Source organism: Rhinatrema bivittatum, chromosome 2 (genome assembly GCF_901001135.1).
Source record: "Rhinatrema bivittatum chromosome 2, aRhiBiv1.1, whole genome shotgun sequence".
Taxonomy (NCBI): Eukaryota; Metazoa; Chordata; class Amphibia; order Gymnophiona; family Rhinatrematidae; genus Rhinatrema; species Rhinatrema bivittatum.
The window spans coordinates 670,708,051-670,724,066 of NC_042616.1; the positions used below are offsets into that span (position 1 = coordinate 670,708,051).

Sequence of the window (16,016 nt, forward strand, 5' to 3'; positions counted from 1 at the left end):
GGAGACAATAAGGTCCTCAGGTTGCCCGAGGATAAACCTAAGGCTAAGAGGTTTTTTCAATCAAGGTCTCGTTTTCGGTCCAACAGAAGGACGTGGCCTATGCGTAGGGTGTCAGGGCCTCAGAGGCAATTTCTTTTGCGTGGGCAGGCATGGGGGCACTCCTTTTGTGGAGCCTGGAGGTCTTTCAGGGGATCCCCTGGGACTCTTTGGCAGGAGTCAATAATGCGAGGCTGGTCCACTCCGTCATTCCTACTATAGGAGGTCGGTTATGGCAGTTTTATGACGAGTGGGCCAAGATCACTCAGGACTAGTGGGTTCTCAGTATGGTAAGAAATGGCTACGCTTTAGAATTTGCTCATCCCATTGCGAGAGCTTTTTCTGACTTCCCCATGCGGCTACCCGTACAAGAGGTCTGCATTTCAAGTGACTCTAGATCGCCTATGTCACTTAGGTGCTGTGGTACCGGTTCCCCAGACAGAGCTCCACCAAGGGAGATATTCCATTTATTTTCTGGTCCCCAAAAAGGAGGGCTCATTCCAGCTGATACTCAATTTAAAGAAGGTCAATGCGGCCGAGGTCAAGGTGCTGAGCTTCAGGATGGAGACCCTCAGTGGTACAGGATGCGGCGGTTGGATGGAGACCATAGTGGTGGTGCGCAAAGGAGAGATCCTAGCTTCCCTAGATCTCATGGAGGCTTATCTGCATATTCCCATCCATCAGGGCTCTCAGCAGTTTCTTTGCTTCATGATTCTAGGACAACATTTTCAGTTTCAGGTCCTTCCGTTTGGTCTTGCCACAGCTCCGCAGACTTTCACCAAGGTAATGGTGGTGGTGGCAGCATTCCTTCGAAAGGTTGGTATTCTAGTGCACCCATATTTGGACGATTGGCTGATCAGGGCCAAGTTGGAGTTTCTGTGCCGCAAATCAGTTCATCGAGTGCTCGAAGTTCTCCAGTCTCTCGGTTGGGTGGTGAATCATGCCAAGAGTCAGTTGTCGCTGATGCAAACTTTGGAGTATTTAGGGGCCTGGCTTGACACTCTGGTAGGCAGGGTGTTCCTCTCTCAAGATCGAGTCCTGAAACTTCAGATGCAGATTCGACGGTTCTTGCAGTTGTGCGTGCCCAAGGTCTGGGACTTGCAGATTTTGGGCTCGATGGCCTCCACGCTGGACTTTGTTCTGTGGGCGTTTTCCCATAAGAGACCTCTACAGATGGTGTTGTTGGCCCGTTGGAAGCCAGTGTTGGAGGAGTATCATCTCCAGTTGCCTCTCGAGGGCTTCATGAGAGAGAGTCTGTCATGGTAGCTTCAGACTTCCAATCTCATTCATGGAGTGGACCTCAAAGTTCCGGATTGGATGGTGGTCTCTACCGATGCCAGTCTCTTTGAATGGGGAGCAGTTTGTCAGTCTCATTTGGTACAGGGGTCCTGGTCCAGGAGAGAGTCTGTGTGGTCTTTCAACCCGCTAGAGACCAGAGCGGTGACATTCTGTTACGGTCCCGGGCTGTGCCCTGGGACCTTCACTCACCACGTAGCCTGATCCGGCCATGGGAACTCCTCCTCTTCGGCCATGCAGGCCTGAAACGCAGCCTACCGCGGCGTTCTCCCTGCGAGGGAGACACCGACGATGATCCACAGCTGGCCCCCCCTAGGCGCACGAGCGCGCACTAGGGCTTCTGATTTAAAGAGGCCAGCGCGGGAAACCCAGGGACAGCCTCCCAGTGAAGTCAGACGCTGCCAGGTTATTTAAACCCGGCGGTCACAGCTATGCCTCGCCTTGCAACAAGGTTCACTCAGTCCCTGAGTTTCTAGTTGCTGCTTTTGATCTTGGATCATCTCTTCAGACTTCTGGCTTCTGATCTTGCTTTGTTCCTCGACTCTGGCTTCAGCTTCCGTCCCTGGTTTTGGCTTCTGACATCTGACTTCTGGCTCCCGACCTTGGCTTGTTCCTGGACTTCGGCTTCATCTCTTGCCACTGCCACAGGTACCCGTTCTCTACTCGCCTGGAGGTTTCTCCTAAGCCCCAGCGGCTCGGGTCCTCACGGGCTCCTCCTGGGGGGCCTCAGGCTTCCAAGGGTGAAGTCTCGTCTGACCTCCTGGGCGCCGTCTCTTTATCGGACTACCTCGGCAGCCTGCTCTTCAGATCCTTGGTGCAGAGGATCCACCTAGGACCAAGAGGCCCGGATCCCTATGGGGTCCCTCCTGGGGGGATCTCGGGCTTCCAGTGGTGAAGTCTTCTTCAGAGTCTCTCCTCAGCGCCGCCTCCCGGCGGCGACGCTCACTGTGGGTTCCCACAGTGCAACACCTGCAGTCCCAGCTGGCCCAAGGGTCCATGATCCTAACAGTTTGCAAGGCCATGGACCCGGCGGGCCTTTCGACCCTGAAAGCCATTCCGGGAATTGCACAAAGGTTGCAACAGCAACAAACCTGTCTCGACTCGCTGATGGCAACTGTGCAGAGGTTAGCGGACCGAGTAGAAGGAGCCGCTGTTTCCAGTTCTCCTGGACCAGTAGCCATTTCCAGCGCTGGACCGCCTACGCCCATACAGATGCCAGCACCCTCGCGGTACTCAGGGGACCCGAAACTATGTCGCGGATTCTTGAATCAATGCTATATCCGCTTCAACCTACTACCAGCGCAGTTTCTCACAGACCAGATCAAGAAGAGCTACATCATCTCGCTATTGGATGGGAGACCGTTGGCATGGGCCTGTTCCCTATGGGAGTGTCAGGACACCCGTCTTGCCAATCTGGTTCAATTCGTCACTTCCTTCCGAAGGATCTTTGATGAGCCCTCCCGCAGACCCACGGCCGTGTCCGAACTACTCCAGCTGTGGCAGTGTAACCGTCCCTTAGCAGAGTACGCAGTGGAGTTTCAGACCCTTGCTGCTGAGCTGAACTGGAGAAGTGATAGCCTGCACGGCATATTTCTGGAGGGGCTCTCTCCATGACTTCAGGACGAACTGGCGGCCAGAGATATCCCGGACGACTTGAATTATCATTGATCTGGCTGGCCGCGTTGACCGCCGCATCCAACGCCGGTTCCGGGAGAGGATACCCAGTCAGAGATTCGGGGCCTCCGGAACCACACCTCCCCGAACCAGGTACTCCCCTCCTGCCTCCCTGGGGCCACACGATACAGAACCCATGCAGTTGGGCCGGGGCCCATTTTCCCAAGAGGAGAGGAGGAGGCGCCGGTCCCAGGGCCTGTGCTTATATTGCGGTGGCAAGGGACATTTTCTTGCCCGCTGTCATGAGCGTCCGGGAAACACTCAGACCTAGCGTTAGTCCGGGAGTTAACTCTAGGTAACACTACATCCGCCTCCCCGTGTATCGTTCCTGTAACCTTAATTTTCCCGGATGGGAACTTCGACACCTTAGCCCTGATAGACTCCGGAGCCGGGGGAAATTTTATCCTCTGGGACCTGGTGCTGCAACTCCAGCTTGGGGTCCAACCTCAGAAACCCCCATACAAGTGTCTTCAGTTCAGGGGACCCCACTCCCAGGAACCATTTCCACTTGTACCCAGTCACTAACGCTATGCACCGGCCTCCTACACGTCAAGGAGATCTCGTTCCTCATCCTGGCGAGATCCATACATCCAATCGTGTTAGGCCTGCCATGGCTTTGGAAGCACTCTCCCGTAATCAGTTGGGACTCCCTCCAGATTACGTCCTGGGGTCCAACCTGCTTTAATGAGTGTCAGTCTTCCCGGCCTCAACCACTGGTACCACTCTTGACAATACCACTAGCGCTACCACCCCAATACCACGCCTTTTGAGACGTATTCTCGAAGGAAAAGGCCAAACTACTCCTTGAGCATCGGCCCTTCGATTGTGCGATCAACCTGATCTCAGGCACCACACCTCCTTGAGGATGGGTCTACCCGCTATCACTTCCGGAGACCCAGGCCTTGTCTGCCTACATCAAAGAAAACTTGGACCGAGGGTTCATCAGACCAACTCCCCGGCCGGAGTCGGGTTCTTCTTTGTAGGTAAGAAGGACGGGTCCCTCCGACCCTGTATCGATTACCGATACCCTGTATCGATTACCCCACTCCCGGGAACGATTTCCACTTGTACCCAGTCACTAACACTACGCACCAGCCTCCTACACGTCGAGGAGAAGAGATCCATACATCCAATCGTGTTAGGCCTGCCATGGTCACGCACCGTGACCGCTACCCGCTACCCTTGATCCCTAAACTATTGGATCGGCTACAAGGAACCAAAGTCTTCACGAAATTGGATCTCCAAGGGGCATATAGCCTGGTGATAATTCGGCCCGGTGACGAGTGGAAGACCGCATTCCTCACAAGGGATGGCCATTACGAATATCTAGTCATGCCCTTCGGCCTCTGCAATGCTCCGGCAGTGTTTCAGAACCTCATGAATGAGGTACTCAGGGAAATGCTACACACCTCAGTGATTGTTTACCTTGATGACATATTAATATATTCCAAGGACTTGGAGGTGCACCGCCAGGATGTCCGCCCAGTACTACAGAAACTGCGAGAGAATCGACTCTATGCCAAATTGGAGAAATGCCAATTTGAACAGGAATCACTACCCTTTCTGGGGTACATTGTATCCTCCACAGGGTTCCATATGGACCCAGAGAAGGTTGCGGCCATCAAGAATTGGCCTCAATCTGTGGGAGTCAAGGCGCTTCAGCGGTTCCTCGGCTTTGCCAACTTCTACCGGCAATTTATCCCACACTATTCCAGCATGGTGGCCCCGCTGACGGCTCTTACGAGAAAGGGGACCGACACTAGGAATTGGTCGGCAATAGCCTTAAGAGCCTTTCAGGATCTGAAGAACGCCTTCCTCCAGGACACTTGCCTCCGGCACCCGGACCCCCAACGCCAATTCATCGTGGAGGTTGACACCTCCGACTTGGCAGTCGAAGCCGTTCTAAGCCAATTGTCCAATAATAGTAAATCCCTGCCATGCTCTTATTTCTCCCGCAAATTCTCCCCCACAGAGAGAAACTACGGCATAGGGGACAAAGAACTACTGGCCATCAAGCTAATGTTCCAGGAATGGTGCCAATGGTTGGAGGGAGCCCAACACCCAGTAGTCGTTTACACGGACCATAAAAACCTAGAGTACCTGTGCCGCGCCCAGCGCCTTAATCCATGGCAAGCACGCTGGTCACTCTTTTTCAGCCGATTCAATTTTTCTCTCCGCTACAGACCAGCAGCTAAGAACATTTGAGCGGTTGCTTTCTCGCGCATGACGGAGACTGACGATACCATCGACCCGCCTCAATATATCCTGGACCCGGCCAAAGTTCTCTTAACCCCATCCGAGGTGGTCCCCGCGGGTAAGACAGTGGTGCCCGCTTGTTCACGAAGGAAGGTGTTAGCATGGGCCCACGATTCCCTGACCGCAGGGCATCCAGGGACTGCCCGTACACTAGAACTTCTGCTTGAGTTCTACCGGTGGCTGCAGGTCAAGAGAGACGTTCGGCTCTACGTCCAGTCATGCCCTACCTGCGCCCAGCAGAAACCCTTGCATGGTCATCCCTGGGGTCTCCTTCACCCGCTACCCATACCAACTGAGCCCTAGACCCACCTGTCCACGGACTTTATTGTGGAATTACCACCCTCTGATGGAAAGACCGTGATCTGGGTCACGTTCGACTGATTCTCGAAGATGGCTCATTTTGTGCCTCTCGCTAAACCACCTACAGCACCAGAGTTGGCCAACCTTTTTATACAGCATATCTTCCGACTACACGGACTTCCTTTGCACATCGCTTCAGACCGTGGTCCTCAGTTTACGGCGAAATATTGGAAGGCCCTTTGCAAGAAGTTTGGAGTGCAACTGGATCTGATGACAGCCTTTCAGCCCCAGGGCAACGGCCAAGCTGAGCGCACCAACCGAACTCTAAAGGCCTTCCTCCGGGCCTTCGTCGGAGACCTTCAAAATGATTGGGTCACCTTGTTACCCTGGGCGGAGTTCTCATACAACCGCCATAAACACTCTGCGACCAACCAGTCCCCCTTCCAGGTGGTCAGACTCCCAGGCCTCCATTACCATTGCCGCTGATGGTGCCACCCCCTGCAGGACAACGTACAGCCCAACAACTGCGCCACCTCTGGCCATCCACCCAGGAGAAACTTCATCTGACAGCTGCCAAGTCTAAAGAATACGCAGACAGGTCTCGACAACCTGCACTGATCTTCCAACCAGGGAATAAGATATGGTTAAGTACCAAGAATATTCAGCTACGCATCCCCTCCATGCGATTGGCACCCCCGCTATATCGGTCCCTTCCCTGTGGCAGAATATATTGGGGCAGTGTCCTACAGACTACGATTGCCAGTCACCCTGAGGATCCACGTGTCCCTGCTCAAGCCTGTGGTCCTCTCCTCATTTCAGACCAAGGCCCCGGAACCGACCACCTCTACCGCCGAACAAGGTGATATGTATACCGTGAAAGACGTCCTGGATGTCCGATTCCACCATCGTCGGTGGGAGTATCTCTTCTCCTGGGAAGGCTTGGGCCCCAAAGAGAATTCCTGGGAGCCAGCCACCAACATCTTGGACAAGGGCCTTCTCCACCAATTTCATGTGGATCATCCAGGTAAACCCAGGCCTCCAGGAAGGGGGCGTAGGAGGGGGGGTACTGTTACGGTCCCGGGCCGTGCCCCGGGACCTTCACTCACCGTGCGGCCTGATCCAGCCGTGGGAACTCCTCCTCTTTGGCCACGCAGGCCCGAAATGCGGCCTACACTGGCATTCTCCCTGTGAGGGAGATGCTGCTGCCGATCCGCGGCTGGCCTGGCCCCCTAGGCGCGCGCGCGTGCCGGGGCTTCTGATTTAAAGGGTCCAGTGTGGGAAACCCAGGGACAGACTCCCGGTGACGTCAGACGCTGCCAGCTTATTTAAACCCAGCAGTTACAGCTATGCCTTGCCTTGCAACGAGGTTCACTCAGTCCCTGAGTTTCTAGTTGCTGCTTTTGATCTTGGATCATCTCTTCTGGCTTCTGTCCTGGCTCATCTATTGACTCTAGGGATGTGAATCGGGCTTCAGACGATTGAAAATATTGTCGATATTTTCAAAATCGTCTGAAATCGGGGGCTCCCCCGAAACAATAGGAAAACCCCTCGATATTGTTCGTGGGGGTTCTCTTATTGTTTTGGGGGAGGGCGGGAAAAATGGCACACAAAAATAACCCTAAACCCACCCCGACCCTTTAAAATTAATCCATTTGCTTCCTCCACCCTCCCAACCCCCCAAAAACATTTTACAGGTACCTGGTGGTCCAGCGGGGGTCCCGGGAGCGATCTCCTGCTCCCGGGCCGTTGGCTGCCACTAATCAAAATGGCGCCGATGGCCCTTTGCCCTTACCATGTGACAGGGTATCCGTGCCATTGGCCGGCCCCTGTCACATGGTAGGAGCACTGGATGGCCCACGCCATTTTTAAAGATGGTGCCGGCCATCCAGTGCTCCCTCCATGTGACAGGGGCCGACCAATGGCACGCATACCCTGTCACATGGTAAGAGCAAAGGCCATCGGCACCATTTTTATTAGTGGCAGCCGACGGCCCGAGAGCGGGAGATCGCTCCCGGGACCCCCACTGGACCACCAGGTACCTGTAAAATGTTTTTGGGGGTTGGGAGGGTGGGGGAAGCAAAGGGATTAGTTTTAAAGGGTCGGGTGGGTTTTTTGTTTATCGGCTCGGGCGCAGCCGATAAACAAAACCGCAATCGGGCCCGATGAAAAAAAACCCATATGTGAATCGGAACCGGAATCCGAACCGATTCCGGTTCCGATTCACATCTCTAATTGACTCCGTCTTCAGCTTCCGTCCCTGGTTCTGGCTTCCGACATTTGACTCCTGGCTCCTGAACTTGCTTTGCTCATCGACTCCGGCTTCAGCTTCCATCCCTGGTTTTGGTTTCCGACATCTGACTCCTGGCTCCTGACCTTGCTTCGTTCCTCTACTCCGGCTTCAGCTTCCATCTCTGGTTTTGGCTTCCAACATCTGGCTTCTGGCTCCCGACTTTGGCTTGTTCCTGGACTTCGGCTTCATTTCTCGCCACTGCCACAGATACCCGTTCTCCACTCGCCCAGAGGTTTCTCCTAAGCCCCAGCGGCTCAGGTCCTCACGGGCTCCTCCCAGGGGGACCTCGGGCTTCCTAGGGTGAAGTCTGGTCTGACCTCCTGGGTGCCGTCTATTCATCAGACTACCTCAGCAGCCTGCTCTTCAGATCCTTGGTCGCAGAGGATCCACCTAAGACCAAGAGGCCCGGGTCCCTACGGGCTACGCATCCCCTCCATGCGATTGGCGCCCCGCTATATCGGTCCCTTCACTGTGGCAGAATGTATTTATTTATTTATTTATTTATTTATTTAAATAATTTATATACCGGAGGTTCCTGTATAGTATACATATCACCCCGGTTTACAAAGAACAGTAACTATCGCTAAAATATAGCGGTTTACATAGAACATAGAACATAAAAAAAGAAGTTTTTACATAGAACAAATCTAAGTAAGCAAGTTTTTACATTGCATAAATTAATTGAAGTAAGCAAATAGTGTATGATATTTAACCGTTAATAAACAAGCAGTTAATAAATCAATGAATAACATGGAAAAATATGAAGTCAATATGAGTAAATGTATGTAGTATGTATGAAGTCAGCATGTGTAAATTTCTGATTGAAAGGAATAAAATAATAGATCTGAATAAATCGTTGTGGGCTTGAAAAGACTTTTCTTCGTGTTCTTGGCTCTAGGGGAAAGCTTGTTTGAACAGCCAAGTCTTAAGTTTCTTTTTAAATGTAGAGTGGCATGTTTCCAAACGAAGGTCTGGAGGGAGCGAGTTCCAAAGTGATGGGCCAGCTGTGGATAATGCACGTTTCCTCAAAATGGATTTCGCCGGTTGTGTGATTAGTCTGTTTTGATAGGCGCTTCTGGTTGGTTTCACGGATGTGTGAAATTGAATTTGAAATGTTAGGTTGAGAGGTGCGATGTTGTGTAAGGTCTTATGTATCATCATTAAAGATTTGAACTGGATCCTGTATTTAATCGGAAGCCAGTGGAGATGGTGGAGAATTGGGGTGATATGATCTCTTTTTTTGGCATTTGATAGAATTCTTGCAGAGGCGTTCAGGACCATCTGAAGTGGTTTGATGGTGCATGCTGGTAGGCCTAGGAGGAGGGAGTTACAGTAATCCAGCTTTGGGAGTATGATGGCTTGTAAGACCATGCGGAAGTCTCTGTAAAGGAGGAGAGGTTTGAGTTTCTTTAATGTTTGAAGTTTAAAGAAACATTCTTTTGTTGTGTTGTTGACGAATTTGTTGAGGCAGAGTTTGCTGTCTAAGATGACTCCCAGGTCTCTAACTTGTTGCGTGGTGGAGAGCCCTGCGGTGTCCGGATGTTGGTTAGTGGTAGAAAGTGGGGAGGGGGTATAGTTTTCCGGTGCTATGATGAGGATTTCAGTTTTGTTTTTGTTTAGAACCAAGTTGATGCTGGTGAGTAGATTGTTGATAGCTAACAGACATTTATTCCAGAATGATATGGCTTTGTGTAGGGAATCTTCTATAGGGATGAGGATTTGAATATCATCCGCGTATAGGTAATGTCTTAGCTTAAGGTTAGTAAGAAGTTGACAGAGTGGGAGCAGATAAATATTGAAAAGGGTCGGGGAGAGGGATGATCCTTGTGGTACCCCCCTTTTGGATTCGATGGTGTGGGACTCTTTGTTATTTATCTTGACCTTGTATGATCTGTTCTCCAAAAACGATTTGAACCAGTTAAAAGCTACTCCTGTAATACCGATGTCTATTAGGCGTTGCAAGAGGCATGAGTGGTTAACAGTATCAAACGCTGATGAGAGATCCAGGAGAGCGAGGAGGCAAGGTTGGCCCTTTTCTAGGTTGAAAATGATAGTGTCTGATAATGATGTTAATAATGATTCGGTATTCATAGTCTTACGAAAGCCAAATTGGTTTGAGGTGAGGATATTGTTTTCGTCAAGATATTCTGTAAGTTGTTTGTTAACAACAACTTACAGAATAACTTACAAACAACTTACAGAATAACTTACAAACAACTTACAATGGGGCAATGTCCTACAGGCTACGATTGCCAGTCACCCTGAGGATCCACGTGTCCCTGCTCAAGCCTGTGGTCCTCTCCTCATTTCAGACCAAGGCCCCCGGAACCGACCACGGGCTTTCAGTGATGAAGTCTTCTTCAGAGTCTCTCCTCAGCGCCACCTCCCAGCTGCGATGCTCACTGTGGGTTCCCACAGCGCAACTCCTGCAGTCCCAGCTGGCCCAAGGGTACACGATCCTATCACATTCCCCATGGCTCCTAGCTTTCTCTGGGGTCTCCTCATGTCCTGCCAGTTGTATCCTGTTTATTTCTCAGCCTTCTTCCTCCTCATCTGCATCTCCTCAGTTAGCAGTTTGGGCTTTTATCTTTGGGCAAAAACTTCCTAGTAGTTCCAGGTGTCCAATTAACTCTAATTGGATGCTATGCTTGTACTATGTGTCCCAGAGGACGTTTCTTCCCTATGAGGTCATTTCCTGTTTGACCCGTACCCTCAAAAACTCCATTCCCCATCATTCCCATGGGCTCACTTTCTTTCCAGGTTCCAATATGCTGTCTCAAGCTCCCCCTGATGCTGAACTGCTGCAAATCCAATGATAGATAGACCAATGACTCACTTTTCTAAAACAACAAATTGGGCAGCTATACTGTCTAAACAGCCTCCAATAATCAGTACAAGCTTTTCAGTTTTCCAAAGTGACTTACCCCCTAGGGTGATCAGCTAGTTCCATGTATTTAGGGAGCAGTTGAACCAGTCCTTTAACCCTTTACATGGTGAAAGCCTTGACAATTGGTGTTACTACTCACAAATTTCAAAATGTGTGCCAGTTCAACTATTTTTCACAGTTGAAGTGTGGTGAGACAAAAATATTAACTGAAATTCAAGAAGACGTAGGACAAGCCTAGAGGATCTCTATCCGTGGAAAAATATGGATAAAGCCAGAGATCAGATGGGTTTTGCAGTAGATGGCGAAAATGGGCAGATTAGGTGGGTCTGATAGTTTTTAATTAGGAATTATATTTCTTTGTCTTAATCCTATAAAAGTATGCAAAATACTGCTATATTGAAGAGAGACAATGTGGCTCTCTCCATGTTAGCTGAATTGTGTATTGAAATGCCTCATGAAATCTTGGAAATGGAAAAGTATTTTTAGGTGAGTATATTGCTTTTGCCTTCCACAATCCACATGATTGCAGCCTGATGGTCGTTCCCCTTTGAGGTGTCTCTTCATGGATTCAGAAAGTACACAATTGTGGCTACAATACTTTACCAAACTACACTAAAGTCATGACAAATAAGGGAACTTAGAAATAGGTGTTAGGTACCATGTGACCAGTGACTAATTCTAATGTTGTTCCTGTTTGCTGAGAGAGATCTCATTCAGCTCTCCGCACCATGAAAAGTTTCAGGAAATAAGATCATGTTTTGCTTTATTTTATTGACTGTCTTTGCTTTCCAGTATACCAAAGCATCCAAAAACTATTTGCTGTGTGAGTCCTCAGGAACAGAAATTTGGTATTCTGTTTGTGGTAAGTAAAAAATTAAAAAAAAAAAACCACTTTAAGATTTAAGCATGCTTGTGAAAGCTTCACGTAGGATCCATCTACTGTTTCAACATGTAATGTGCCTCCTTCCTTTCAGTCTGATGTCTTGTGGGTAGGAGGCAACGAGGGCAGGTTAACATTTTCTGTATAATCTGTGAAATACTGAAAAATCCTGACAATAAGCTTACAGTGACTCTGGAGGGGACTAAAGTTTATGGCATATTTATGTGACTGTACTTGCTCTAAAGACAGGCACTGACATAGGGCAGCGGCAGAGCTTCTGTAAAGAACGTAGAAGTGAAACCGAGGAGGACATGGAAACTTTCTAACATTTAAAATGTCAGATTTTACTCTGCAAAAGAGAAAGATTCACATCAAATAAAGAAGAATTTGAATATAGGGCATCTTTTATCTAAAAAAAAAAAAAAAAAAAAGGATTCCAAACTATTTTACAAACAGAACTGTTGACAGAACAGCTATTACCTGGCAGCAAATTATCTGTCAGCGAAAGGCACAGCAAGGGAGGGCAGTGAATGGTATTTGACTAGGACACCTAGATTCATATCTTTTAATGTATAACTTACAAAAACACTGGTAATATGCCGACAGCACTGCATGCTGTACATAACACAAAATACTGGTTTCTTTATAGCAGCATTACTAGTAGATTACCCAAAAAAAAACCCAACAGATTTTTCTTCCCTCTATCAAGTCCTTTTTTGATCTTATTCTTTCCTTTCCTTTCTCTTTGGTTTAACGCATTCTGGAGGTAATTTTCAAAAGCATTTTCTCGTGTAAATGGGTTTTATGAAAAATTATCCCAGGCTTTGTCCGTGCAAAAATACACACCAAAATAATTTCACACATACTTTTATGCATACTTAAAAAAGGCATTCCTAGGGCCAGAGCTGGGGGTCGGGAAACCCTTTAGATGCCTACTTTTTATTTCACCTTAAGCTTAATATGATCAAGCCCGAGCTGCTTATTTTTCCTGCCAAACCCTCTTTGTTCTGTCTTTGTGGATAACAATGTCATGCTCATAGTCACCTCAGCCTGCCACCTTGCAGCCATCTTCAGCTCCTCTCTCTCTTTCCCTACACATAATCTAAATAACTGCTAAAATGTGTCATTTCTTTCTGTATAAAATCATTAAAATCTGTTCTTTCTTTCTTTTCCACTGTCTGCCTCCCATTTAAGAACAGAAGATATATATTCCTGGGTCAGATCAGAGGTCCATTAAGGCCATCATCCTGTCTCCCACGGTGTCCAATCCAGTTCACAAGTACCCAGCAGATCCCAAAACCTGCAACCTGTTTAGAATCTCTCTATTTATATTGACAAAGTTGTGCAGCCTTATGTTTCCAAATGTCAGACTTATGTATGTGATACAGCTGATATGATTAATATTCGATGATAGACAAATACTTTTGCTAAGAGCACAGGCCACTGGAGGGGAGATGATGTGGAATCTGCTTTAGTGAAAACAGAATAATGTTGAGAATTTTTTCATGTAACAGTACAACCCCACAGCTTAAACCGTGAAACCAATTAGGATGTGGTTTTAAGACTCCTTAATCCTTTGGATGTTCTCCTTGTGCTTTGATAGCCCCTTGCAATTACTACTTATTTATTTATTTACTGTACACTCCAAACAATCATGGAAGTTTACAATATTAAAACATGCACTTCATAAAATCCATAAGCCACAAGATAATTAACAAAGACAACATTGCCTGAACACAGTTCTTAGATCCAGTCTCACATTTTATCTCTGGGAGATGATGGTACAAAAATATCATCTGGTATATGCGGTAGTCCAAGAATAATCTTTCCTTCCGGCGTTCATTACCACAAAGGGTTTTTTTTTTAAATAGCCAAGTTTTCAAGCCTTTATTTATAGCCTTGTTATCAGCCACGACTCCTCAGCATAGTATTCCAGGTTATTGGGCCAGCCATAGAGATCATGTGATCTTTGGCTTCCCAGTGGGCCTGATGGACTGTTGGAACCACCAAAAGACTTTTATTTGCTGACCTCAATGTCTGTTGTGAAGTGTACATATGGAGTGTCACCCCTAGCCATAACCTATCAGTGTTAGTCATTATATTATGTAACAACATTAGAACTTTATATTGGATTCTGAATTGGGCAGGTAGCTAGTGAAGCATTGACCAAACAGGTGTAAAATGATTGTTTTCTGATTGGCTGACCTGGACAGAGAGAACACCATCCAGGGAGTATCTCAGGTTGAGCCCTTGGGATCTGGGGGCTATTAGGGTTTTGTGATGGCACTGAAGCATCTTGGTGACTCCTGATAAAGACAGGAGCTGATACTGGTGGGCAGGCAGAGCTCCAGAATTTCAATGTGTAGATGAAGCAATGGTACAGGGAAGAGGGTTTTAGGTTTATTAGGAACTGGGCTTCATTTTGGGGAAAGGGGGGGGGGGGGCTTTTCTGAAAGGATGGCCTCCACCTTAACCAAAATGGAACCAGGCTGCTGGAATTAACCTTTAAAAAGGAGTTAGCATGACTTTTAAACTAGATGATGGAGGAAAGCTGACAGTTGCTGAGAAGTGCATAGTTCAGAATGATGTATCTTTTAAGGATTCTAAGAGAACAGGGAGACTGCAATAAATGACAACATGGGCTAGGTGTCTTTAAGAACATAAGAACATAAGAAATTGCCATGCTGGGTCAGACCAAGGGTCCAGCAAGCCCAGCATCCTGTTTCTAACAGAGTCTAAACCAGGCTACAAGAACCTGGCAATTACCCAAACACTAAGAAGATCCCATGCTACTGATGCAATTAATAGCAGTGGCTATTCCCTAAGTAAACTTGATTAATAGACATTAATGGACTTCTCCTCCAAGAACTTATCCAAACCTTTTTTGAACCCAGCTACACTAACTGCACTAACCACATCCTCTGGCAACAAATTCCAGAGCTTTATTGTGCGTTGAGTGAAAACCTTTAAGTAAAGTGCAGAAGTATTCCAAATTACTCCTGTCAACTGATGAGCAGGTTGTTAATAAAAACAAAAAACATATTTTGAAATGTCTGTTTACATATGCTTTAAGTTAAAAAATAAGATGAGAGAGTTAGAGTGTATAGCACTAGATGAAGATGTAGATATAACTAGCATCTCAGAGACCTGGTGGAAGGAGGATAACCAATGGGACACAATGATACAAGGGTACAAATTATATTGAGATGACAGAATGGATCAAACTGGTGGAGGGATGGCACTATATGTTAAAGAGAGCAATGAGTCAAACAGGATAAAAGTTTTTCAGAAAACAAAATGCAATGTTGAATCTTTGTGGATAGAAATTCCATGTGAAAAAGGGAATAAAATAGAAGTGGGGGTGAAATACCATCCACCTGGCCAGAATGAACTAACAGACAAATGCTAAAAGAAATTAGGGAAACTAACAAAATTAGTAGCACAGTAATAATGGATGATTTCAATTACCCCAGTATTGTTACATCAGAACATTCTAGAAAGATAAAGTTCCTAGATGAAATAAATGACTGCTTCATAGAATAGCTGGAACAAGAACCAGCAACAAGGGAAACTATTTATAGCTTATCCTTAGTTGAACACAAGATTTGGTGCAAGAGGTAACAGAGTTGGAGCCACTTGTCAATAATGATCACAGCATTATCAAATTTGATTTAATAACGGGAAGGAGTGCAAAAAAGAAATCTACCTTGACAACATTTAACTTTCAAAAAGGTGACTGTGATAAAATGAGGAAATGGGTTAGGAAAAAACAGAAAGGAGCAACTGTAAAGAAACATAGAAACATAGAAATGACGGCAGAAGAAGACCAAATGGCCCATCCAGTCTGCCCAGCAAGCTTCCCTCATTTCTTTTCTCATACTTATCTGTTTCTCTTAGCTCTTGGTTCTAATTCCCTTCCACCCCCACCATTAATGTAGAGAGCGGTGATGGAGCTGCATCCAAGTGAAATATCTAGCTTGAGTAGTTAGAGGTAGTAGGGGTAGTAACCGCCGCAATAAGCAAGCTACACCCATGCTTATTTGTTTTTACCCAGATTATGTTATACAGCCCTTATTGGTTGTTTATCTTCTCCCCTGCCGTTGAAGCAGGGAGCTATGCTGGATATGCGTGAGGTATCAGTTTTTTTCTTCTCCCCTGCCGTTGAAGCAGAGAGCAATGCTGGATATGCATTGAAAGTGAAGTATCAGGCACATTTGGTTTGGGGTAGTAACCGCCGTAACAAGCCAGCTACTCCCCGCTTTGTGAGTGTGAATCCTTTTTTCTTCTCCCCTGCCGTTTAAGCAGAGAGCTCTGCTGGATGTGTGAAGTAACAGTTTTTCTTTTCCCCTGCTGTTGAAGCAGAGAACTATGCTGGATATGCATTGAAGTGAAGTATA

At 47.4% G+C, this 16,016-nt stretch overlaps 1 protein-coding gene across 2 annotated transcripts in view; it reads left to right on the plus strand.

Annotated features, from left to right (window-relative positions):
• The window catches only part of LY96 (lymphocyte antigen 96), a 48,617-nt gene that overhangs the window by 3,081 nt on the left and 29,520 nt on the right, over window positions 1-16,016 (plus strand). For both annotated transcript variants that reach the window (XR_003854843.1, XM_029591494.1), the window contains one exon: window positions 11,532-11,601. Coding sequence is in view for 1 of the 2 variants with exons in the window: in XM_029591494.1 (XP_029447354.1) it covers window positions 11,532-11,601 (70 nt within the window). In the remaining variant the exon portion in view is untranslated. The remainder of the gene's footprint in view (window positions 1-11,531; window positions 11,602-16,016) is intronic.